General features: G+C 47.2%; 2 protein-coding genes across 3 annotated transcripts in view; both read right to left on the bottom strand.

The window, feature by feature from the left end:
- The window catches only part of PINK1 (PTEN induced kinase 1), a 20,203-nt gene extending 12,982 nt beyond the window's left edge, over positions 1–7,221 (bottom strand). The window contains exons 1-2 of the mRNA XM_065879923.1: positions 6,826–7,221; positions 1,127–1,411 (exon numbers count right to left, since the gene is read on the bottom strand). Of these exons, the coding sequence (XP_065735995.1) occupies positions 1,127–1,411; positions 6,826–7,221 (681 nt within the window). The remainder of the gene's footprint in view (positions 1–1,126; positions 1,412–6,825) is intronic.
- Positions 6,051–26,933, bottom strand: part of CDA (cytidine deaminase) — a 31,003-nt gene continuing 10,120 nt past the window's right edge. Inside the window, exons 2-5 of one of the 2 annotated variants that reach the window (XM_065879936.1) lie at positions 25,968–26,079; positions 20,801–20,858; positions 17,241–17,353; positions 6,051–6,060 (exon numbers count right to left, since the gene is read on the bottom strand). In XM_065879936.1, the coding sequence (XP_065736008.1) occupies positions 6,057–6,060; positions 17,241–17,353; positions 20,801–20,858; positions 25,968–26,079 (287 nt within the window). In that variant the 3' untranslated portion in view covers positions 6,051–6,056. Of the gene's footprint in view, positions 6,061–17,236; positions 17,354–20,800; positions 20,859–25,967; positions 26,080–26,933 lie in introns of those variants that run through there. The other variant, XM_065879929.1, reaches the window with a different exon arrangement.

Genomic DNA, 26,933 nt, shown 5'->3' with positions numbered 1-26,933 from the left:
TCCTTCCTGCCATAGATGCCTCCGGTCACCACCAGGCTCAAACCTGACCACCGAGCACTAACGCTCACCCTCGCAGGCTCCCTTCAGCAGACAGGCCCAGCCCGACAAGCCCCCGCTGGATAAACCCGTGCCGAATCACAGAACAGCCCTCTTCATCACCCAGTAAAAAACACAAAACAAGGAAAAGCACCTTATTTCCCTCATTTCATTATGAACAGCTCTCAGGACTTGTGAAACCTGTCAAGAATCCTTTAAGAATCAAGTCTTTTAGCTTTTGTGAATGCATTTGCTGTCGTGCCCCAACCAGTGGGAGTTTTGATACTAAGACTGGATGTTTCCTAGGTCGAGGATTTGGCTACTTGTTAGCTATTAGCCCAGCGTGGAAGTATGGTCTAATAACCTCCATTCCCCAGATCGAAACCTGAACCTGCATCCTTCAGTGTCCAGCATGAGCTGTGTGGCTGTGTCCCACCTTAGCCTTGGAAAGATGCTCTGGGCAGGAGGAAACGCATCAGGTCTTGATGAATTTCCTAACCTCTCCTCCCACCCCCCCATGTAATGGCAAGATAAATTACTCTAAATGGACAGAAGTCTTTGTTTTCAGGTGGGAAAAATACTCAATTTCCCAAAGTGTCGAGTTCTGCAAGAGCTGAGCGCAGAGAGGCGACAAGCCAGCCTTGGGTCTGCAGGGGCGGTGGGAGGCGTGCGGCCCCTCGTGCCCAGCGCGGCAGGTCAGGGAGACAGAGGCCGGTGCAGACTGCAGCCCCGAAATCAACTGATCGGCCTGGACACTTTAGGCACTTGCTACTCAGTGTGGCTCACGGCCCAGCAGCATGGGCATCGCCTGGGGGCTCGTCAGTGGTGGGGGTCGGCGGGAGTCTCAGGCTCCACCCCACAGCAGCTGCCCACAATCTATCTGCCTTCTAACCTGCCCCCAGGTGATGCACGGACATATTACAGTCTGAGACATGCTGCTTCAGACTCTTGTGCAAGAGCGTTACGCACCTGTACTGTGGAGAATCTGTGTTGTTTCCTATCTACTGCCTGGGAAAAAGCGCCGCGAGGTTCCCCCAAGATGGGCATTTTGAGAAACGCCGACTTTAAAGATGGAGGGCCCCACTCTTACCGAGATGTTCCACATCATCTTGATGGCCAAGGGAAAGGCAGGGGCCAGTGGGGCTTGCTCCTCTTCTCCTCGTGGAATGATCTCTGGGCCTCTCCCTGGAAGAAGCCCGATACTCCCTGCCACTTGCTGGTTCTGGGGCAACACAGGCATGGTGGCCTCATAGACAGCGGCACTGCAGCCCTTGCCAATGGACTTCCCGATCAGATACTCCTCCAGCCGGAAACCCTGCCAGCGTCTAGCGTCCAATGGGTCAGGGAGCAGCTTGTTTTTCTGGGTGAAAACTGCCTGTGAAGAAAGAAAGCAGGCGCCGTTGAGGCAGGGAGCCCAGGAAGGCTTCAGTGAAGGGATGCGGAGGTACAGTGAGGCGAGCTCTTCACTGACAAGACCAAGAGCCAATAAAAACACAACCAAGTTGGGTTTCACTGCTCGTCCTGGGCTCAGGCCATCCTGCTTTCTCTCTCATTACTCAGAATAATTTTTCTCGAAGTGTCACTTCACTGCAGTCACCGAGGCAGCCCAACACAGAACATGAATTAGTTAAGAGGTCAGAACTCTCAAATTCTGCAGCTGGCACATCACTCCTTTGCTGCCTGTCAAGCTCCCAGCACAAGCTTGGGGGTTTCTGATTATGGAGACGGCTCCTTCTGCAAAGACCTCGGCAGGCAGGTATTGGACGGTTACCAAGAACTGTGTATGGGCAGAAGCATGTGGTCAGCAGCCTCCCACTTGGGAATGACCTCAGGCTGCTTTTGCAGGCCAGGGGGTAAAATAAGGGGGCTCCCTGGAGCCGAGTCATCAGGTCCTGTTGTTGGGCTGCAGCCCACAGGCCTGCAGGCCTTGTACCTGCCCAGCCTTGAGACGACTGAAGAAAGAGCCTGGAGTCAGTGACAAAGACATCAATGGTTTATTGGACGGGGCATCTTACACGTCTGCAGCATAAGGTCCTGGAGCAACATCCCAACGTGTGTGGCAGACAGCAGGCAGGACACGGCAGCAATCTTCACTAATCTTCACTAGTCGGGGGAGAAGGAGGCTGCCATTTATAGGGAAATTGGTATCAGGTTGGCTCATCAGTTACCAGGGAAACCAGCAGCTGGGGCACGTCCCTCACAGCCCCTCAGGTTAATGACCATCACGAGGACAGATGTCTCCCTTTAATAAACTAGCAGGTGGAGCTGTTTTGGCCTAAGGCTTAGAACAATCACTAGCTGGGGCAGGAGGCAAGCACCTTCCTGTGAGTAGGATGTAAGTGAAGCAGGGACTGGTCCAGCAGGGGATGTACAGACAGCAAGAGGATGGCCATCTTGAGTGGCCTGACCATACATGTCTTCCTGTCTCTACCTCTTAGGAATCTGGTGGGCCATTCTGTTTGCAGAAAGGAAACAAGAATACAAGAGTTCGGAAGGACATAGATGGAAATGCGGGTGCTGTGGGGATGCACTGGGATCGAGGCTATTTCCCCCAAATCGGGGTTCTTGCCTACTCCAGGCAGGTGACATCATTTCTGCAGTCACCCAAACTCTGCCTTCCCCCTCAAATCCCATCTGACCTGCTGACCCCTCCCTCTTCATGGTCAGTCACTCAGCTCCAGACTCTCCCACTCACGTACTCCCTTCACCTGCTTCTGAGCCGGATGAAACCACGCTGCTTTCACGTGTCACTCATCAGGTTCAAGAACCTGATAGGTTATTCGGTACCTTGTGCTGGTACTTCCTACATGGGAAAATTGTTCTGCAGGCTGGTCTGCACTGTCTGTGCTGGTCTCTCACATGCCTCTCCCTGAACCTCTGCTCAAACTGTTCCCCTCCCCCGCCCCCTATTTCTATTGTCTTCACTCTACCTGCTCATCCTTACTCATCCAGCAAATCCGAACTCAAGCTCCTGCTTCCCCTATAACCAGTCCTGACAGCCCAGCCCACAGCAACCCTTCCTCCTGGAGGATTCCTAAAGCACTGAGAACCTATGAGCTAACACACCTCGTATGATAACTTCTAATGTTTTTAAAAAACGAAAGTCTGTCTTGCCTTGCCAACTAGTTTCCAAACTCTGTGGAGTGGAAGCAATATCTCGTAGAGTAATCCTTTAGCAACCATGGTTTTGAGAATGAGATACATGTTTTAAAACTTTTAATTTTGAAATAATTATAGACTCACAGGAAGCAGCAAAAAAAAAAAAAAAGTACAAAATGTCCTGTGTACCCTTCACCCAGTTTCCCACAAGTGACATCTTATAAAAAGCACTAGTACAAAGCCCAGGAAAGTGACAACATACACTACTGTAAACTAGACTACAGACCTTACTCAGTTTTCACTTTTTCTTTTTTGGCCGCACGCAAGCGGGTTCTTAGTTCCCCGACTAGGAACATGCGCCCTCTGCAGTGGATGCACGGAGTCTTAACCACTGGACCACCAGGGAAGTGCCTCACCATCTTTTCTGACCTGCATTCTTTCATGTGTGCACACGTGCGCACATGTAACTCTGCAATTTTATCCCCCGTACAGATACACGCAATCACCACCACAGTCAAGACAGCGTGTTCCGTCGCCACAGACTCCTCTGTGCCACCTCTTTGTATTTGGGCCACCCCCACCCGTCCCAGTCCCCTGGCAACCAGTGATCTGTTCTCCATCTCCACAGTTTCGTCATTTCAAGACTGTTATATAAATAGAATCGCACAGGATGTAACCCTTTTGGAACTGACTTTTTTCCACTACGCATAATGCCCTTGAGGTTCATTTAGGTTGTTACCTATCGATGGCTGACTCCTTGTTATTCCTCAGTATTCCACCGTATGACGGTACCAGGGTTTGTTTAACAATCACCTGCTGAAGGATGTTTGGGTTTTTAATATTTTGCTATTATGAATGATGCTGCCGTGAACATGTGTTTAAAAATTATCCTTAAGAATTGTGGTAAAATACACATAACAGAATTGGCCACTTTCAGTGTGTAGTTCAGTGGCACTAAGTACAGTCACGCTGTTGCGTAACCACCACCACCATCCATCTCCAGAACTTTCTTCATCTTGCAAAACTGAAATTCTATACCAATAAACAGTGACTCCCCAGCCCCTCTCCCCAGCCCTTGTTCACTTTCCCTCTCTATGAATTTGACTAAATACCTCATGTAAGTGGAATCATACAGTACTTGTCTTTTTGTGACTGGCTTATATCACTTAGCATAATGTCCTCAAGCTCCTCCATGCTGCTGCATGTGTCAGAATTTCCTCTCTTTTTAAGGCTGAATAATATTCCATTGTATGTATATAGCACATTTTGCTTATTTTTCACCCACTGATGGACACTTGGGTTGCTTCCATCCTTCGACTACTCTGAATAATGCTATGAACGTAGGTGTACAAGTATCTGTTCAAGTCCCTGCTTTCAGTTCTTTTGAATATATACTCAGAAGTGGAATTGCCGGGATATGGTAATTCTATTTTTAATTTTTTGGGGGAACTGCCATACTGTTTTCCATAGCAGCTACTCATGTACAGGTTTTTGTGTGAACATAAGTTTTCACTTCTCTGGGTAAATGCCCAAGGCTGCAATGGCTGGGTCCTACAGCGAATCCATGTTTAGCTTTGTAAGAAACAGCCGACTATTTTCCAGAGTGGCTGCACCATTTTATATTCTCACCATTGGTCCAGTTTCTCTGCATCCTCACAGGCATTTGCTACTATCACTAATTTTAAAATTTTAGCTGTTCTAATAAGTACGCAGAGATATCACATTGTATTTTTAACTTGCATTTCCGTAATGGCTAGTGATGTTGAACATCTTTTCATATGCTTATCTGGCATCTGTATCTCCTCTTGGTGAAATATATATTCATGTCTTTTGCCTATTTTATATAGGCTTTTTTCTTCCCCCAAATGCTTTCCAAACGCATCTAAAGACACTGGTCAGTGTTCTACCCCAGTATGACACCATACAGAATTTTAGCACTAGAGTTGCCAGATCTGGTGATTTTCTTTCAAAAGAAGCCAAATGCCCAAATTTTTAAAATTAATTGGCAACTAATTAAAAATTTTAAGTCACAGAAAGTTGAAGTGTGAGGAAAGGACATGGAGGATGATAAGCTTAGGGGGTCAAGCTCCTCAGTTTAAAAACAGCCTCCCTAATTTTAAGTAGGATTTGTCAAGTTGGCCGACCTTGGCTTCTGCCAGTTGAGCTGTAGCAAAAGACAAGTACAGAGGCTGGGGACTAGGTCAGGTGTCACCTGTAGCCCCAAAGGGGACAGCGCAAACATGAGACACTCTGGTGATGAGTAACGCGAACTGGGCTGAAAACCAGGAAACATGGGAGACACTGCTTGGTTTTCAACCAGCTGTGTCCTTGGGCAAGTCACCCCACCTTCCACCACCTCAGCGCTAAGCTGTGAAACGCAGGGGCTGTACTAACTCAGTGTTTCCAAACCCCAGGAAGAACGACCTCCCTGGAAGAGGAGGGAATCCTGCCAGCAGATGGCCTTCAGACTTGAACTCAATAATGGTTCTTCCTTGGGTGTCCAGCCTGCCCACCTACCCTGCAGATTTTGGACTTGCCAGCCTCCAGACGGCAGAGCCAACTCCTTCAAATAAATCTCCCTTTTTATAAACACATCCTATTGGCTCTGTTTCTCTGAAGAAATACAGATTTTGGTTGAGCAGAAACAGAATTCTCTGAGCTATTTAAAACATTTAAAAAGCCTAAGAACCTCTGTGTCTCTAGTCACCTCTGATAACTCTATGCAGGTTAACTAAAACCCATTAGGTCTGCTGTTTTCTCCTGCTGTTCTTGCTTTTTACTGTGGCTTCAGTTATGTCACTAATCGGCTAAACTGGATGCAGCCTGGCTGGCACAGTGGTTTAACGGCACAGGCTCTGGAAAGTCAGACTTGGGGCACTGCCCTTTATTAGCTGTGTGACTTCAGCAAGTTACTTCACCTTTCACCTCTCTATGTTTCCCCATCCATAAATTGTGGATGACAGGCACCTCGGGAATAGAAGTGTTATTATGATTTAGTTGTCCTTAAATTTTAGAAAATTTATGGAAAGTCATTGGCCTCGGTGCAAGAAGAGCTATAATTAACATATCTTTTAAAACATGCTGAGGAAGGGAAGACAGTAAAACAAAAGTGAGGTCCTGGCCGAGTATGAGGAGATCAGTAACAAAGAAAATGAGCCTTAACCAATGACTGCCCAGAAATTCCAGCTCCAAGATAAACCTTGAGGGGCTTCCCTGGTGGCGCAGTGGTTGAGAATCTGCCTGCTGATGCAGGGGACACGGGTTCGAGCCCTGGTCCGGGAAGATCCCACATGCCGCGGAGCAACTGGGCCCGTGAGCCACAACTACTGAGCCTGCGCGTCTGGAGCTTGTGCTCCACAACAAGAGAGGCTGCGATAGTGAGAGGCCCGCGCACCGCGATGAAGAGTGGCCCCCGCTCGCCACTAGAGAAAGCCCGCGAAAAGAAACGAAGACCCAACACAGCCAAAAATAAATAAATAAAAAATTTTTAAAAATCAGAGTGTGTTAAATAGTACAATTAAATCTTAAAAAAAAAAAAAAGATAAACCTTGACCCAGGGCCCCAAATCAGTACATGCCGCCCAGCCCCGCCCCTCACCACACCCACGCGCTTAGCCCCGCCCCCCAACCTGACTCCCGCCCACCTCTGCTCCGGCCCCAGCTCCGGCCCCCGCCCGCAGCTAGAGCTCACCTGGATCTCCTCACAGGCCGAGGCCGCCCGACGGCTCTCCGCTTGCTTCTCCTCTATGAGACCCAGACCCAGCCCGAAGGCCAGAAAGACGGCCCGGCCGCAAGGGCCCGCGCCGCCCCGGGGCCGCCCCACGAACTGTCTCTGGAGCCGCGCCGCCAGCCCGGCTACCGACTGGCGGAAGAAGCGGTAGCGGCCGGGGAGCCCGAGCCCGAGCCTGCGCAGCTCCGCGCCGGGTCCCGCGGCCTGGCCCGGGCGCTCCCCGCGACCCCAGCCCGCCGCGGGGCCCGGCCGCTCCGGTCGCCCCCAGCCGTAGGTCGGGCCAGGCTTGGCCGTGAAGCGCAGTAGCAGCGCTCGGCCCAGCTGCAGGCCCCGGCCGAGCGCCTGTCGCACCGCCATGGCTCCGCAGCCAGGTCTTTCCGGAGCCGCAGGCGTCGGTGACGCCGGACAAAACAACAAACTTCGGGGGCGGCGCCTCTGCGCAGCGCGGTCGCTAATGGGCGGGGCCGCCACTCTGGCGGTTTCCTGGCTGGGCGCGCGAGGGCGCTGTGCGCGCACTTGCGCGGCGGTTAGTTTCTTGCGCTTTTGTACCCAGGGTCTAGGAGTCGCGTGTCAGGGTGGTCCTCAGTGTGAACATCGCTGGTTCTGGGCAAAATCGAATAATTAAGAAGGGAAACATATTTATTATCATCCACCGTGCCAGACTCTTTACATTTGTTAATTTTCCCACCAATGAGATAGGAATGTCATTTTTATAGATACGAAAACAGGCAGGGAGAGGGCAGTGAGGGACCCAGGTCGTATGTGTCAGAGCTGAGGTTAAAGTTCACGTTGCCCTGATTGTTGGGTCCTTGTCTCCCAGTGCCCTTAGGCTCCTTTGAACAAGCCCACGGTCTCTGCTGGCTTCTTGGGACTCCAAGAGAAATCGCACCCAAAGACCACATTTTTCAGATTAGTGAACTGAGTCCCCGAGACGTGGAGCGACTTGCCCAACGTCGCACAGCTTGTTAGTGGCAGAGCCCTGTTACCCAAAGCTGCTGTTAGAAATGGCCGATAAAGGGATTCGTACTGATTTCTTTTTTCTTGCCTTTTTTTAAATGGGAATTTTCAAACACAGAATATTGGAATAGTATAGTGAACCCCATGTACCCATTACCCAGCTTCAACAATTCTCAACAACTGGCCGTTATTTTATTCGTCTATGCATACCTTCCTATGCCCCATTCCCCCAACTTTAAAGCAAATCCCAGACATCGTATTGTAATGACTTTATATTATAAATACCTAAATATCTATTGCTAAGTGATAACTCTTTTAAAGAAAGCATAAACAATATTATTATCACCTCTGAAAATATTAACATTAGCTCCATAATATCATTTACTATCCAGTCAATATTCAGATTTCCCTGTTGTTTTGTCTTATTTTACAGTTACTCAAACTGGGATCCAGACAAGGCCTACATGATTTATTTGGTCAGTGGGTTATTCTTTAACAAGGGACTATGCCTTCCCCAGGCTAAGGAGGTATATTTTGTGGTGCTGCCATTTAAAAAACGTTGCTGTAATCATGGGTACCTCTATTCTCTTTACCCCTAAGGATAGTTGTGGGTAAGAGGCCCTGGAAGAGATGTAGAATGTTTTTGTAGGTGTAGCCCTGTATCTCTGTGTGTGACAGGTGAGCTTCAGGGCAAGGAGACATTTGTCTGGCCTGAGACCCACCTCAGCATTGCTTGGGTAGAAAGGCACAGCCTAATCCATTTATTTTTGGGCTCATTTGCAACATTCAGCACAGCTCTGGTTCTGTGCTGTATAGTAAGTAGGGGTAGGAGTAGATACGAATAATAAGGCAACTGCAAAAAGATTCATCCTTGAATTGGTGAATTTAAACATATTGAAATATGTATATATATATATATATATATATATATATATATATATATAAAGTGGGGAGCTGGTAATTTTACTTTTTATTTTATGTATGCATTTACCTATAGAAATGCATACATAGTTTCTCCAAGAATGTTTATAGCAACACTATTCCACATAGTGTAAAACTAGAAACAACTCAAATGGCCATCTACAGTAGACTGGATAAATTGTGGTATATTCACCCAATGGAATACTAAACAGCCATAAAAGTGTCTACAACTGTAGGCAACAACATGGATATATTTTATAAATATACTGATCAATTAAAGAAGGCAAACATAAAAAGCAATAAATACTATGTGATTTCATTTATATAAAGCTCAAAGGCTGACAAAATTAATCTACAGTGTTAGAGGCCAGGATAGTGGTTGCCCTTGGAAGGGTAGTTGCTGGAAGGAGACTTGAAGAGGCTTTTGGAATGCTGGTGATGTTTTCTTTCCTAATCCAGGTATGTTCATGTCATGAAAATTCACCTAGATGTACACTTTGATTTGTGCAATTTTCTGTGTGTAATATTTCTGTAAACATTTTACATAAAGCTTTTTAACACAATGAAAGCGTTTTTGAAAAATTCAGTCTATCTTGTCCCTCCCCCCTTCCCTCTTCCCACTGGTAACCACTAGTTTGTTCTCTAAATCTGCACCTCTGTTTCTTTCTTGTTATATTCACTAGTTTGTTTTATTTTTTTAGATTCCACATATAAGTGATATCATACAGTATTTGTCTTTCTCTGTGTGACTTATTTCTCTAAGCATCATATACCCTCCAAGTCCATCCACGTTGCTGAAAATGGCAACATTTCATTCTTATTTTTTGGTAGAGTAATATTCCATTGTATATACATACCACGTATTCTTTATCCATTCATCTGTTGACGGACACTTAGGGGTAGGGGATTAAGAGGTACAAACTATTATGTATAAAATACATAAGCAAAAAGAGTATATTGTACAACACAGGGAATATAGACAATATTCTGTAATAACTATAAACTGAATATAACCTTTAAAAATTGTGACTCACTATGTAGTACAACTTATATAATATTGTACATCAACTATACTGCAATAAAAAATTTAAAAAATAGAAACAAAAAAAGAAAAGGTGGAAGCAAATTTAAAAAATAAAATAAAATAAAGCATTTTGAGGGAATTCCCTGGCAGTCCAGCGGTTAGCACTCTGAGATTTCACTGCCGAGGGTCCGTATTCAATCCCTGGTCGGGGAACTAAGATCCCGCAAGCTGCACGGCACGGCATGGCCAAAAAAAAAAAAATTCAGTCTAACTCATTCATGGTCTCAAATTTTTTTGAAAAATGAACTCAGTTTGAATAGTGTGATAAAGTTCACAGAATTTACTTAATTGCCATGGCACTCAGTGGTTTCAAACAACAAATACATTTAAATAATGAGCTTCGTTGTATCATAGGCCTTGGGTTGAACTTTGCTCTGCTGTAGCACACATCTCAGTCAGCGTTTTCCTGAATGAACAAAGGATGGGACTTTCCACTGTTTAAGGCCAGTCAACATTAGGGAGCATCTTCACTTTGATTCTTCTGATGATGGTGTGATAGAAAAGGCAGGACACCAAGAGAGAGCAAGCAAAAGGCTTCACACTCCTTCCTTCCTGCTTAAATATGAAATTAAGGGACATGTAAATAGCAGGTGTTGCTGGAGGGATCTTCAATTATCTGAAGAGTTCTGGTCCCAGACTTGCTTGGCCATAGTGTGGACCCCTGGCTGGAGACAGGTGGCCAACTGTTTCAGCAGTTTGTGTGTTCTGATCTCTCCTATGGGGAGAAATGGCAGGCCCTTTGTCATATGCAATCATATTTATTTGGGAGAGACATAAATAAATAAGCAGATGAATTTCCTTCCAATTTACTTGTAGAGGCACGTGGAAATCAGATGTTATCTTTAATTTTTTGATCGATCTCAGAGAATTTTAAATTACAATTTTAAAATGTTCCGTTGAAATTGTCCTTTGGAGAAAGGTAAGAAAGAGAAGGTTGGAGAAACTTCACACTCCAGTGACCGCAGGCTCAACCATGGAAACTTAGTCAGCTGGGGCAAAGATCTCCTTTAAAGTTTAAATCTACCCATCTGCTGTGTGTCATTATCATTACAGCTCTTTGATGTTTACTGAGAAGGAACAAGAAGTTCTCTGAGATATTTAATATTTTAACGAAAAGGATTTTCTTTACTCTCCTAGGAATGTAACCTTTTACCATAAGGCTTGTAATGACTATGCAGCTTGTAAGACATTCACTAAAGGGACATTGCATTGATGTTTCTGAGTTAAAGAGTGCAGTTGTTATTGGCCTTTGGGTTTGTTTCCCTAAGCTGCAAATAACCCTGCTGAACCTGTGATGCTTAATCTACCCACGTGTAGAAATGAAATGTCCAGGCTCATATTAATTAACCGTCCATTGTAGACAGTGCAGTTTCTTGTTCAACAGAGAGCACTGACTCATTCGTTTCTCCTTCTGTAGAAAAATCTAAGGTGCTTGTGACGTGTCTAAACCATACACAGTGTGAAGCTCAACTCTTCAGCAGACCTCTGTATAGAAAGGGCAAGCAAAACAGAATAAAAAACAAAAGAAAGGGCAAGCAAGTGGATTTCTACACAGAGAAGCTTCCAGCAGGGATCACAGTGTTCCATGCTCTCCCTTCTCAGGGTAGAGATGCAGCCTTATTGTGTGGGCCCCAGGGGTTGCCTTTCGTAGGGATCACGGCCCTGATTCCACTGTCCTCATCTGTCCTCCTGAGAAGGAAGTCTTCCACGGTGGTACCATGTCTCAGGGGAATCATCCTGAGTTTCCCCCATAATGGTATCCCACGCAGGTGAATTCAGGGATACGGCATATGCTTTTCTGCTAAAATATCTGTTTATACTGCAGATTTAATATTCTGTCTGGGAGTAGTCTCATTCATTCAGAGAATATTTGTTAAACATCCAAGGCAGCCTTTACTATGCTCAGCCACAAGAATTAGAGGAGCGTGGAAGGGGTTGCTGGAGAGGCCACAGGACTCTTTTCTGGTGTACACTCTGCTCTGTGGCATCCTGTGTCTTCATTGTACCCTTTCCCCTCCAGGCAGCAAGACTGTATGTATAGTTTTGATAAAGCGCATAATATTCCTAAGAAGCATCATTTAACCTTCCCCCAAAGGACACGGGGGCGAAAAAGGCTGATGCTAATATAAAAATGGAAAAAGGCAAGACTTAAAAAAGAGAACTGTTGAGGGCTGTTTGACCTTCCCTCGTGGACGATGTCCTCTGGCACCATTTCAATGCTCTTTGTCTCCTCCTGGCAGGAGACAGACACATTTTCCCAGGGCAGCAACATCTTTTATCCACAGACCATTTCAGAAATGTTATCTGTGAATTGCCAGCAGAGGTGGAAGGGGTTTTTGCTAAAACTGTTGACAGAGCAAAGCTGCTGCCAGATCAAAATCCAGCTACTTGGAACTCCTGGGCTGTAGTTTTTAGAGGTTAGAATCCGACAACGGTGGGCAGAGAGTGAGATTTCATTGGGAAGAAGTGTCTCTGTTTTGCCTGGGCAAGGTGGATGCAAATGTGGTGGTGATGGATTGTGGAGGTGTGGTGTTGTTGAGACATTCAGACAGTCTGTGGTTCATGCAGTCCGGTAAGTTTGCTGCCCTGCGGTGATTATTCAAAGTACAAATATGGCTGTGTCACCTGCTGCTTAAAATCCTTCACAGGCTCTTTGCCCTTGCCCATTGCTCTCAGGATAAAGCCTAAGCTCCTTAGCCTGGCAGAGAAGGTGCTTCACTCTTTGGCCCTAGCATCTTTCTTGCTGTCCCCCTTCCCTGCCCTTTGTGGTCCAGCAATGCCGAATTACTTGCAGTTGTCCCAAGCATCCTGCTGATCCCTTTGTCTTAATTTACCTCTTTGAAAGAATCCCCATTCATACTTGAGGTCACCTCCTCCAGGAAGCCTTCTTTGACCTTTCCTAGACTGGGCTAGATGTCCCTATTCTGTCTCCCCTTCTAAACATTCAGTTCTGTAAGGACAGGGATTGTGATTTTTAAACCTTAGATCCCCTAGCACCCAGCATGGGGTCTGCTGGATCTCCAGCCCTCCCAAGGGGGTGGAGAGAGGAAGGGGCTGGGCTATCTTTCAAACTCAAAATCACATGACTCACTCCACCTTCCCAGGGGTGAGCCAGAGGAGAAACCAGAAGGAAACAACAGGAATGTCAAATAGCTCGATCCCCGCCCACAACAGAATCAGCTGCTGAGTTTGCTCTCTAGAATTCACACTACATTATTGCTAAATGAACCTCCTTTCTACAAGCTTCTTTCTTTTATTCTTTCTGTTTTTTTAAAATTAAAAAGTCTTTTAAATAAAAGTAATATGCATCCTTGGTTTAAAAAAACACAGTGTATAGAGATGGGCTCATCATGAAAAGCAAACGGTCTCCTGTTCCAACTCCCTCTAAGCCCAGAGGCATGCTATTTTACTCCTTTGGCTATTTTTTCAGTTCTCTACTATCCCCTGATTTGGCAGACTGAGCTATTTAAGGCACAAAGCTGACCATGTCACCCCACCCCACCCCGTCTGAAACCGATAGCTGCCCTTTGGAATAAGGTCAACTCCTTAACAGGGCCAACCAGGCCTGCTTCTTCTGGTCCTCCTGCCGCCCTTACCCACTTTTCTGTTTTCTTCTTTTTTCCTGTCTAGGTACATTTTCAATTTTTCCATCTTTAGAGTGACACCCCCTCTGCCCCCCCAACCATGGCTTTCTGGAATCCCCTCCCCTTGACTGTGGGCTGGACTTTAGTGACTTCTTCTAAGGAATAGAATTTGGCAAAAGCGATGGGATGTCACCTTCATGGTGAGGTTACCAGAAGACTCTGGCATCTGTCTTGCTCCCTCTTTTGCTCTCTTGCTTGCTTCTTCTGAGGGAAGCCAGCTGCTGTGTTGTAAACTGCCCTGTAGAGACGTCCAAGTGACAAGGAACTAAATGGTAACAGCAACAGCCCATAGGAATCCTGCCAACAACCACACCTGTGAGCTCTGAAGTGGCTCCTTCCCCAGTCAAGCCTTTGGATGAGCCTGCAGCCCCAGCTGACACCTTAACTACAGCCTTGTATGAAACCTTGAGATGACCTAGATTAGCCCAGAGTCCTGACCTGCAGGCACCGTGTGATAATAAATTTTTGTTGTCCCAAGCTCCTAAATTTTGGCATAATTTGTTACACAGCAATAGGTAACTAACACAATCATTATGCCATTTTTTTCCTGTTCAGTCATAGAACAGGAAACAGGTTTTTAATTGCCCCTCGCTTAACTTCCCCTTCCCATACCCCCTCAAAAAGTATTAACAGACTAGGTGTTCCTTCCACATCTGTTTCTGTGCTCATATAATTGTATAAAAAATACTGTGTGTGTGTGAGACTTATTAGGCCATTCCATTATTTATTCTTTTTTTTTTTGCGGTACACGGGCCTCTCACTGCTGTGGCCTCTCCCGCTGCGGAGCACAGGCTCCGGACGTGCAGGCTCAGCAGCCATGGCTCACGGGCCCAGCCACTCCGCAGCATGTGGGATCCTCCCAGACCGGGGCACGAACCCATGTCCCCTGCATCGGCAGGCAGATTCTCAACCACTGCGCCACCAGGGAAGCCTCCATTACTTATTCTTGAACAGCATTTTCTGGCTTCATTTCTGACACAGGTACCCAAAGTACCCCTGGCATCCATCAATCATAGTTGTGCCCTCTTCCCTCCCAAAAGGAAATCCTAAAGAATCTTGTAGTTTACATAAGTAATTAGCAGCAGCTGGCAAGAGCCACAGAAATATACATGCTTCTATTGGAATATGTCCATGTGAATCTGGGACTCAGCTTTAGGGTCCTAAAAAACACAGACAGCCCTGAACAATAGAGCACATACTGCTCTGAAATCACAGCCCTCAGAACAGTGGGACTGCAAAATGAAAGTGCTTTTATTTTAAACAAACTTCCCAGCTTCTCTGCAGCCAAATGAGTGTCATTCTTCCAAGGGGACATTGTTCAAATAATTTCTGGAATCCTTCTTTGCAAATTGCCTTCCCCAGTCTGTTTCCATGAAGTATAAGAACACTGGGCTTAGTCCTCCAGACAGTCCTCATTCTTTGACCCTCCGCAAATCGCATTCCCTAATGGGCTGACCCTTCTTGTGCCCTGGCTGAAATATCCCCTCCTCAGGGCTGCTCTGCCCATTCTCAGGCAAGCTCCACTCCTCCTGTGACTTGCTCCTGGAGCACTTTCTTCCCCTTGGGTGGCCCTTGTCATGAAGTACTAGAATCATTTAGATGTCGTTTGCCACAGCTAGACAGAACCCTGTGAGGGCAGGGATTTTATGTCTTATTTACTATTGTATCCCCAGGGTCAGGTCCCAGCCCTGCAACACAGTAGGCACTCGATAAACAATTGTTAAATGAATGTAAAAGCCTGTTTGCAAAACTCAAATCCATCATCAGAGGACCCAAATTTGCCACCCTTAATAAAAGGAACAGCTGGCATGTATCAAGAGCTTACTGAGGACCCAGCACTGGGCTCTCAATAGGGCATTATTTCCTTTGATCCACACGACAATGCTGTATGCTGGGAACTGTCATCCCTGATTTACAGATGAGGAAATTGAGACTCAGAGCAATGAAATCGCTTGCCCAAAGCCACAAGGTTTGGAGGCTGTTCAACTCTGAAGTTCCAACTGTTAACCATTGTGCTATACTATTTTTTTCTTGTTAAATAGAAAAAAAATGTTTTGGAAATTTAAAAAATACAGACATGTACAAAGGAAAAAACCCACTAATCTAGACTCGCATCAAGCAGAAGTTTAACTGATGTTAACATCTTGGCCTATTTTCTTTCACCTTCCTTTCTTCTTTTTCCTTCTCCACTCCTCTTTATTGAGAACATTCAGAGGAATGTGCTGGAGGCCGCAGCAGCCACTTCTAAAGAAAGGCAGGATGGCAGCAGGTAGGTCTGGGTGTGTGATGGAAAAGCCAGTCTTAACGGGCAGTAACCCCTGCAGGTGCTCTGATCTCAGTAGAAAGGACTCCCAGGGAAGGGGTGAATTACCTGTCCACTTCCTGTGTCCCCAGCAACTTGCTTGCCTGGGAAAGAGGAAAATCTACACCCTATTCGTACCCCAGCCACCAAAGCTCACCCCAAGGCCAACTCCTCCAGGGAGGACACCCAGAGCTGTCAGCCCCCTTTACAGGGCCAGCATAGCTCCTTCCCTTATTCAGTCCTCACCTCCCTAATTGTACCAACAGACAGTCCCCTCCCTGACCCTCCTCACTCCCCAGAAGGCAGCATGCCCCCCGCAACTCTGCCCACCCTGCACTTGGTACCCACCTGGACCACAGTGTGTATTTCTGTGCATTAGTCCTGTTTACACCTCTCTCTCCCCATCAGACGGCAAGTTTCTCAAGGGCAGAGACTGTTTCTTATACATCTTTCCCTCTGCAGTATTTGGCATATAAAAGAGACTCAGTAAATAAGGGCAGCCAGACATCAGCTGTGGGAGAATGGGAAAAACACTCAGAGTCAGACAGACCTGGTTCCAATTCCAGATCTGCCACATCCCAGCGCGTGGCAAGGAGCAGGCACTGTTTCTAGACCATAGTGGGAGTTACAGGACCTGGATTCTGGTTTGAATTTTGCTGCAGTCCTAAAGCAAGTTACTCAACCAGGGCCCTCATCTGTAAGAAGGGGGAGATAGCTACTTCGCCGAGTTGTCAAGTACTTTAAATACAAAATAATCCACGCAACAGTACTTGACACAGCGTAGGTCCTCATAGAGACATTTGCTCTGCTGTCTAGACAAACTCACGCCTCCCCCTTTATACTTGGGGGTGACAGCATCCAGTGCCCGGGTCTAACTGAGCCCAGAACGACTCTAGAAACGGCCGTTGGCAGTAAGATCCAGCCCAGCGGCCTCCCATCTGGAGAAGGCAGGGGCAGGAAGCCTAAAAACTCAGCTCTCCACACCAGCTACACAGGTCCAAGGTGCCTGTTTCCTCTCCCAGAAGAAAGAATCCAGGTCTTTCTATAAAGACGAATCACCCTGCCCCTCCTTAGAGCTACAGCAAGGATTGAGACAGCAAAACGTGCTCTCCCGAATCAGTATGTTCTGTAATGTTTATAATTAGAAAAGTCGCTCAGAGCAGGATAGAACCTTAGATAGGATAGAACCAAGCAGGACAGCACAGACTTGGCAGGACGGAAGAGAGGGACGGGGGCGCTCTGAGTCCTGGGGAGGACAAGGAGGGTTGCAAGGAGGGGCTGTAGGCCCCACTGCTTGAGTGTAATTTGGAAAAGTCATCTCTGCCCAGCGCCTGTGGGGTTGGGGACCACTAGGCAGGCGTCCCCAGGTCTGTGAGTACATCTTCATGAAGTTCTCTGGGTGGCTGTCCCCTTAAGCACGTGTGGGAACCCAGGGTCTCCCAGGCGGTGGGTGTTCCCCGTCCCTCACTGGATCTTCTGCAGGTCCTCGGGCCCAAAGGAGGCAGGCAGCAGCTCCTGGACTGTCCTGACAACGTACGTGCCATCCGGCTTGGTCATGTAGACAGCCCAGTCAGTGCCAAACTGGAAGAGACAAAGCCAGTGTGAGGGAAGCAGTGTGGCCAAGGGGTGAGGGCTGAGGGCTGACCTGGGTTTGAATCTGGCTCTACCTCTTACTGTCTAACATGTGTCTCTGTACCTCGGTGTTCCCACCTGTAAAATGGGAATGACAATAATCATACCTGGTGCACAGAGCTTGAGGGAGGAGCCCGTGAAAGATGCAAATTAAGCAGTTAGCACAGTGCTTGCATGTTGCTAAAGGGCGATCAATGCTCCATTCTCTGATTAAGGACTCACCCAGGGCTTTACAAGAACAATATCTAACCCCTGGGGCCAGATCCCCTCCTGCTGTGAAAAAGAACAACTAATATCTGCTTCCCTTAGAGCCTCTCCATAAGTCCTGACAGCCAGGAGAGGTGGCATGCCTGCCCCATCACACACCCGACATGGAACATGCAGGATTTCGCCATCTACCCTTTGAGGGAGGGGGATATTATCCCCATTTTACTGATGAGGAAACTGAGGTTTTGCAGGGTAACGTCAGGAAAGCAGAGTTTTAGCCCAAATCTCTGTCCCCATCTTTCTCTTACATGCTGGCTGTGTGATGTGGGGCAAATGATTAAACTCTTTGGGTCTCTGTGTGTGTCTTGATCTGTGAAGTGGTTTTAGAGACAAAAGACTTATTAGGCAGGAAGATAGGTGTTCTAGGTGGAGAGTTAAATCAGCTGTGGTGTAATGGAGCGAGTCCTGGAGTTGGAGTCAACAGCCCGAGGCTCTGCCTGGCCAGTGCTGAGTCCTGGAGGTGCCTGCAAGCAGTGTCTGGCTCGTAGTAAATACTCCATCAATGGAAGCCATTCCTACTGATGACCTGTGCTTCCTAGTGACCGCTCAGCTTTGCCGCCAGCTGTTCACGCTTTAGTCTGAATCACCAACTTATTACCAGGCACAATCCGTCTCTGGCTTTTTATTTTATTTTACTTTATTATTATCTTTTTAAAGTTTAATTTTATTTATTTTTTATACAGCAGGTTCTTATTAGTTATCCATTTTATACATATTAGTGTATACATGTCAGTCCCAATCTCCCAATTCATCCCCTCCACCCCAACTACCCCCGCCATTTTCCCCCCTTGGTGTCCATACGTTTGTTCTCTACATCTGTGTCTCTATTTCTGCCCTGCAGACCGGTTCATCTGTACCACATTTCTAGGTTCCACATATATGCGTTAATATACGATATTTGTTTTTCTCTTTCTGACTTACTTCACTCTATGACAGTCTCTAGATCCATCCATGTCTCTACAAATGACCCAATTTCTTTCCTTTTTCTGGCTTTTTAAAATTAATGTTTTAAGGAAGGAAATTTTTCTGCTTGGCGGGCTCTGCCTGAGGGTATGGGTGTGAGTTGAGTGGAGGTGAGTTTAAGCACCAGGCCCCTGGCCCCCAAGCTTCAGCTCTTATTCTTTGCATCTTGGTTTCAGTTTTGCCTCTCCCTCCTTCAGCTTTTCCATTCCCCATTCTCTCACCTGCCAGCATCTAATCTGTTTGGAGAAAACAGCAATGAGCAATTAGACTGAGGCAGGGCCTCGGGAGTCAGGGAGCTGGCATTCTGGTGTGCTTTCCTTATGTGGCCTTGGACATGCCATGGTGCTGGGCAGCCATTTGTGCCCCTCTAATGGGAGATGACGTGCCCATTGTGAATTCGGTGCCTTCGTGGTGGCATTTTTCATCTGGATTTGGGACATGAGTTCTGCTAATTGTGCCTGATTTGCAGTCCTGGCAAGAAGCAGAAGGAGGACGGAGATGTTTGCATGTTCGAGAGATGCTTTGAAACCCCCAAGGCACAAAAGCAAAACTGAAGGAAGCCCCACTTCCCCGCATTTCAGACAGTTCCCAGAGCAGAAGCCCCCATGGAATAAGCAGGTCCTACCCTGCAAAGCATCATTATATCTCCACTGGGGCCGAAAATAATTTGTTCCATTTATAGGGCCATAAAGGCAGGGGGGCTTCCGCGGGGAGCGTGGGCTTTGCAGTCAGCCTGAGCTGCGGTGAATGCCAGCTCGCCACTGACCGGCTGCATGTCCTTCAGGAGGTCATTTCACTTCTCTGAGAAATGGGGATAATGACCCACACGTCTCTCCAGCTGGGGGGTGGAGATTAAATGAGATGTTGTATTTACAGGGGCCAATGACGTCACATCAGAGCCCAAGGGCGTGGGGAGTCTTTAAACTGGTGGCTTTAGCCTCTGGGACTCTGGAGGACACAGGCCCCTTTGCGAGTCCACCAAAGCCACGGACATCCCCCCTCCCCCAATGTACGTTTACACATCAAAAACTTCACTGAGCCCAGATTCAGAAGCCACGGCCAGATCCACCCCTTTGTTTTTAGGATTGAAGAAACTGAAGTCTTCCACCAAGAAGATCTTTGTAGAAAGTACATCAGATCCTTTAAGGTCCCTCTTAAAAACCACCAGTGAATTCCCTTTATCCTTCTCTTCCCCCAACTTTTGTTTCAATGTCGTAAAACCATTTTAACCATTTTTAAGTGTACGATTCAGTTCTCTTTATTCTTGGAATAAAACATACCCTCCATTCATGGCCTACTGCGTGATTGGCCCCTGCCCACCCCTCTGACTTCACCTCCTATCACCACGCACCCCAACCCCTGCCCCCGTGTTCTAGCCTCTTTGTCCTTCATACGACTCATCCAACTCACCAAGTATATGGGCGTTAAACTTGCTGCTTCCTCTGCCTGGAAATCTCTAGGCCTTGGTCTGCCTCATCTTTTCTCATTATTTATATCTCTGCTCAAATGCCGTCTTCCAAGAGAGGCCCTTCCTGGCCATCTAAAGCAGGGGGTTGGCAAACTTTTTTCCATAAAGGGCCAGGTAGTCAACAGTTTAGGCCTTGCGGGCCATAAGGTCCATACTGTAACTCCTCATCTCTCCTGTGGTAGGACCAAAGCAGCCAGAGACAACGTGTGAGTGAGTGGGCGTGCCTGCGTGCCAATAAATCTTTATTTACAATAACAAGCAGCAGTCTGGATTTGCCCCTGGGCTGTAGTTTGCTGCTCTGACACTGACCTAGAGTCAGCTGCCCCTTCTGTCACTCTCAACTCCTTTTCTCTGCAGCCCTCGTCCCTCTCAGAAACTCTACTGTTGATTTATTTTGCTCCTTGTTTGTCTGTCTCCTGCACTAGACTATAAAGTCTGTGAGTGCCGGGCCTGGCCTGTCTTTTCACTGCTGTCTCCCCAGAGCAAGGTCAATGCCCAGTACAGAGCACTCAGTAAGTATTTGTTGAATGAAAGAATAATTTCCAGTGATTCACGCAAGCTTGGGAAGGCCTTAGGAATCAGCCAACTCAGCAACCAGGACAGTTGCTGTGTCTCCTCGCTGGCAGCTTGGCTCAGCTCCCAAGGCCTGGGGAAGAGCAGGGAGGCATCCGTTCCAGAAAGAAAGGGAAGCTGCTTACCTCTCTCATGACCTGCCGGCAGGCCCCACATGGGGAGATAAAATCATCTTGCAAGTCACTGCGGAAGCAGAGAATCAAACACGGATCAGTCTCTTCGGAGGCCAGAGGACAATTGCTAAAATTCAGGCCCCAAGTCCTGCCCGCCTCCAGATTAAGTCAAATCCCACCAGGCAGTTCCTGGTTCACAGGTGTGCTGCGTCCTAGAGGCTGAGAAGAAGCGCACAGAGCTGTCCGCACTTGCAAGAGGCAAGGCCATGGGCAGGACCATTACTTTCATCAGTGAGTTCAGTAAACGTTTAGTGAGCGCTTACTCTCACCAACGCCCCAGGGACACAAAGGTTAAGGAGAATTTGTCTCTGGCCTTCAGCAGATTGCTCAGCCCAGTGGGTGACATAGAAAACTAGATGAGTTATCATTTCAAACAAAATGCAGTAAGAATGCATGGTAACTAGGAGACCCTCCCTGACTAGGGAGGGAGAGAGAATATTTCATGGTGGAGGTGGCATTTGGCCCGGTCCTTGGAGGAAGTGTAGAGTTCATACGTCACCATTAGTGAGCACCTGCTCTGCCCCAAGCTCTTTACCAGGCACTCGATAGACATTATCTCATTTAATTCTCAGTATAACCTGAGTGTCAGAATGACCATTTTACCTTCAAGAACATATATTCAGTGAGATGAAGTAACAGAGTGCTACTCTGAAGCTCTGGGGTTTTCTGTGTTGCAGGCAAGGGATGTAGTATGTGCAAAGGCCCTGAGACATATGTGAGTCAATGAGAAAACTGGGTTCCCTGCATCGGAGAAAGTCAGAGAAGAGAAGCCTACAGCCAAGGGGTTGTCTCTGAGAGTGAAGGCACCTGAAGGCAGTCCTCCAGCCCTGAGCAGGACAAAGGATGGTGTTTAAAGAAAGAGTAAACTGTAAGAGCCTCCAAGCCTGATGAAGCACCAGAGGTTAAGCCAGTGGCCACCATCACCCTTGCTCTTCTGAGACCCACAGCTCTGTGATACCTCTGGACAATTACAGGACTTAAAATTTGGTTCTTGATCAGCTCTTCCTTTTGCTAACTACATGTGACTTTGACCAAGTCATTTTAACCCATGCAAGGGTCATTTCTTTGCCTATAAAATGTGGGGAATAATGTCATTCACTTTGTAGGAATGCTTAGAAGATAAAATGAGATCAGGTGTGCAAAGGCCTTGGTAAACTTTAGAATGCTATACACACATTGTTATCGCCTCTGCTGATCACTGGCACTCTTCCTTCACATATATAAGCTCTGTCATTATTTTAGTACCTTGTCATATACAGTTTTATTACATACTGTGTGCTTTATGTACTATTGTATAATTAAGTTGCCTTATTGTGTATTAACAATAATTATCATATTGTTTAATAGGTGCCTAGAATGTGCCAGGCATCCTCCGAAGTACTTTATAGTCATTATCACATGTTAATCGACGGACGTTTATTTATTGAGCACCTACTATGTGCCAGGCACTGTAAGTGCTGGGGATACAGCAGTGAACAAACCAGGCAGAATTCACTGTTCTCAGGAGCTTTTGACTAGTGAGATGAGCCAGATAACCAACTAACCGATCAACCAACCAGTCAACCATGTATCAAGTGGAGACAGAGACAGATGCTATGCATTGAATAAAGCAGCTGAGGGGTGCTATTTTATTTAATCCCCATGACAACTCCCTTTTACATGTGGAAGCTTCTGCTCATGGAAAGGTGGGTCCTCTCTGAACACACTCTCAGCTTCAGAGTGATCCCATGGGAACGTGAGAGGGTGTGGACCCCTGCCCAGGATGCACCCTGAGCCAGATTAACCCATCTGGTTTCCGGGTGACCGATGTTGCAGCCAGAGCCTCTCATAAGCTCTTTGGAGGCTGGACTCTGTTATTCTTTATTTCGTTGCACACATGTTGGCTCAGAGTTGGCTCTATGATAGGCAAGCATGGGAGGGAGCAACAAAGACCAATCAGAGAATCCCTGACTTCAAGGACCTTGCTGTCTGGAAGGGAGATAAGATCTGTGTGCCAATGTCATAACTACAGGCAGACTGTGGTTAGGGTTACGGGAGAGGTATTCTAAGTGAAATTCAGCCTCCCTTCCATGGCCTAGAAGGCCCTGTATGATCTGGCCCCTACCAAGCTCACCATTTCCTTTCCCAATCTTGTGACATGCATGGCTAACTGCCCAAGGGACAGCCCCTTGGAGAGGGTGACCTGCATTGGGGTTTTCAAGGTGGGGTATGAACATGCATTCCACTGGAATGTTGGATTTGGTCTCAGGTTCAACCACCAAAAGTCACAAGATGGTACATCCTGGCCGCAGAGCTCTGAGAACTGGGAGACAGCCCAATAATAATGGCTTACACTCACACTGCACTTCTCTGGGCCGGGCACTGTGCTAAGGGCCATATGTATATTAACTCATTTAACCCCTTATAACCTTATAAGACAGGAACTATGTAGGTACTCTTACCATCTACATGTTAAAGGTCATGAAAGGTGAAGTGACCTGCCCAAGGTCACAGAGCTGGTAACCGGGATTTGAACCCAGAATCTGTCTACTCTGCCTTTGGTAGTTCTGCAGCTTGCAGAAGCAATAATGATAATGTTAAAACAATAGTTTTAATTTATTGCATACCCCGAGTCCTCCCAACAGCCCAATGGGTAGGCATCACTCTCCTCCACTTTACAGAAGAAGAGCTGGGCTCAGATTGTTGAAGCAATGTGCCCAAGGTCGGTAGTGGAGAAGGATTTGAAACCAGGTCTCACTAACCCGGGAGCCTGGGCTCCTAAGCATTACTCAACATTCCAGCCAAGAGAAAGAATGAAAAGCTTGGGAGAAGAAGCACCCCAGAAGGTCCTGGGTGCACGGGGACCTTTTCTCCTCCCTTTCCCTTTCTCCCTCTCGGCTGCCCTTTGCCTCTTCCACCTTGTGCCGGGTGTTGACAGTTTCCTGTGGTTTGTGCTGACCTTAGCCACACACTGAGGCCAGCTTATCAGACTTGACAGGCTGGAAACCTATCGACTTTGATGATGACAGCTAGGACCCCAGGGGGGCAAGCTTATCTCTCTGTCAGCAAAATCCCACCTGAGCTGTGCACTTTCCACTTTACAGATCTCGAGGGGGCTCTCTGAGACTATTCACACTCATCATTGTTAACAAGGGAGCTGGCACCTCCCATTCACCCTCTAAATCCACACTCTCGATTTAACAAATCATTAGTGCAGTAATGACTGCTTTTCTGGCTCGGGAATGCTGGCGCAGGCTGAGTACCTGGAGACGAGCAGTTGGGTGCTGGAAAAATGCGTTTATTGTGTAAACAAGGACATTTGCTAATCATCACTAATGAAACTCAGTCATGCTTTTTAAGAGTAGATAATGACCAAGAGAAAAAGCCTTTCATCTGGAACATTCTAAACAGAGCAGGGCCACCTTGCCATTATCCTTTTGTTGACTTTGGCCGCCTTTTCCCCAGAATATCATTATTTTCTTGGATCAGCTTTGAAATTGAGTTACCCCCACCCTCTTTTTATAAAGTGTAATTCACATCCTGATCTCTGCTCGTCCGCACAAAATGTTCCCAGGGCGGCCTCATTTATTCCCCCCAAAGCCGGAGGGAAGCCAGGACAGACCTTGGTCACAGGGAGAGCTCTTGGAAGCTGGGGCCCTTCTCCAGAAGTGCATCCTTCGCTTCCGTTACTCAGGGAAGAAAACCTTCAATAATGCGGACCACCTTGGGGGCCAGACTGAGGCCAAATTTAGGATCTTATAAAGGAAATGGGGGGACTTCCCTGGTGTCACAATGGTTAAGACTCCACTCTCTCAATGCAGGGGGCCTGGGTTCGATCCCTGGTCAAGGAACTAGATCCCACACACATGCCACAACTAAGAGTTCGCACGCTGCAACTAAGGGGCCCACCTGCAGCAACTAAGACCCGGCTCAACCAAATAAAAATACATAAATAAATAAATATTAAAAAAAAAAAGAAATGGGGGCTGGTTTCTGTCACACAGACGCCATAGGCCTTGCTCTCAGCCCCTACATTTCCGCCAGAAAGGTCCTGCATCTCCACCACAATGAAGAGATCATTCACACCTAGTCCATGACCCATGCACCCGGATGTCCCTAAAGACCAACACTTGGTCAGCCTTGTAGTCTCTTTCTGGGTGGATTCAAAACTTCCCAAGTTATTTTCCTTGCACCGTTATCTTGCTACAAGAACTCTCTCTCATAGACAATGCAACAGTACACAGAGAAGCAATTCGTCATTAAATCAGAAGCATAATGGGGTCCAAATTAATAAAAGAGCCCATTCACATGCTTTGAATCCTGAAGCCACTGAGTCTGGGTCCAGGGCCAGTAAGAACTCAACGAATTCCCTTTGAGGGCACACACGTGGGAGCTTGGATAATTATGCCTGGGGCCTGGAGAGAGAGTTAATAAGTGCTCTTGTTCAGCCAGAACCTGGGCTGGAATCTCATCAGTTTAGACCATAGCCTGGGTTTGCCTGGGTGTCACCCCACCAGCTTGTCCTTTTATCCTGGTTCTTGCACCTAGAGGTGATTGATGCCAAGTGAAGGAGCTGGTACAGTGAAGGACGGATCTCAGTATCAGCTCAAGGAGAGCAGGGAAGAAGGTTTCCTTTCCTGGCACAGCATGGCACAGTGGAATAAGCCCTGGAGTCAGACTCTAGATATGTATCTGTCTCGGCTTCGCCACTAATTCCTAGGAAGGTTGCTCATCATCTCTGGGTCTCAGTTTCTTCAACTGTAAAATGGGTATAGTGGCCAGGCAAGTCTATACCAGGTGATTTTTAGGTCCCTCTAGCTTTGTTTCTTTGCTGCCTTTCTATTGTATCTTATAGGGATTCTGCTGTGTTTTGCGCTATTATTAGAACAAGAGCGCGCCTGCCTTTGTCTTAGAGTTGTCTTGCTTGTTTACCTGCTCTTCAGGCTCACCCAGGGCAGAGTCCATTTCTTATTTATCTTCTACCCTCAGCACTCAGCCCAGCCCTAGAGTGCCCCACACCACAGGAAGCGCAGTATAAACACGTGTTAGATGAATGAATGAATGGATGAATAACTGGTGTGTGGTGGATGTTGGCTGAATAGATGAATGAATATTGCTGTGAGCAGCCTTTCCCACTCACCTGGAGATAGCAATTGCCCTGAACTCTTTGTACCCCTCTGAGATGGCCTTCTGGATGGCGGTTCGTTCAGCACAGACGCCCAGTGGGTAGCAGGCATTTTCTATGTTGCACCCTGAGAAGAGAGGAGAGACCAGTGCTATTTGCAGCAGAGCCACTTCCTGTTGCATATGTAGAGTAAGAGGCTTACCCCATTCCAGTGCTGGGAGGGACCCGCTACTAGGAACGAGGTGCGGGTGAGGAGAGGGCAACTTGACCAGAAGCGTTGGGAGACTCCGTGACCCACTGGTGCAGTGGTTTTGCCCAAGAGCCTCCCACTCTCATCACCTATCTGATGCCTGCATTTCGAAGCACAGCCTGGAAGCAGGGGCAGCATCACAGGGCAGATTAACTCGGCCTCATCTCCCCACCAGAGGTCAGGTCAGGGCCAAGGGAAATGCCAAGGCTTAAGAAGATGAGCAGAGCCCCCCACCCTGGGTCTCAGAGACAGAAGCCACAGGGTGGGGTGCGGTGGTGATCCTGATTCAAAGATTGCACCTGAGTAAAAAAAAATTTTTTTTTTAAAGAATTTTTGGCCATGCAGCGTGGCACGGCATGTGGGATCGTGATTCCCCGACCAGGGATTGAACTTGTGGCCCCTGCAGTGGAAGCGTGGAGTCTTAACAACTGGACCAACCGCCAGGGAAGTCTCCGAAAGTTTTGGTGTGGATACCAGCTGTCAGAGTTCAACCAGGGTTCTCTGTGAGTTGTATTGCAAAACAAAACTGTCAAAACCAACAAACTAACAAACAAAAGCTCTCAAGCTTTGCAAAAGATGTTTGTGATTGCACAAAGGGATTCCACCCCAGGGGTGTTCTCTGGAGTGTTCCTGGGGGCAATGGGCAAGGGCTGCTCCCAGGTAACAAAGCACTGGCACAGCCAGATTGGCTGACTAACAGACTCCGCATTTTCAGGGAGGTGAGGCCATGA

The sequence above is a fragment of the Phocoena phocoena genome, chromosome 1, assembly GCF_963924675.1.
Source record: "Phocoena phocoena chromosome 1, mPhoPho1.1, whole genome shotgun sequence".
Lineage (NCBI taxonomy): Eukaryota > Metazoa > Chordata > Mammalia > Artiodactyla > Phocoenidae > Phocoena > Phocoena phocoena.
This window is presented reverse-complemented; position numbering and strand designations above follow the sequence as displayed.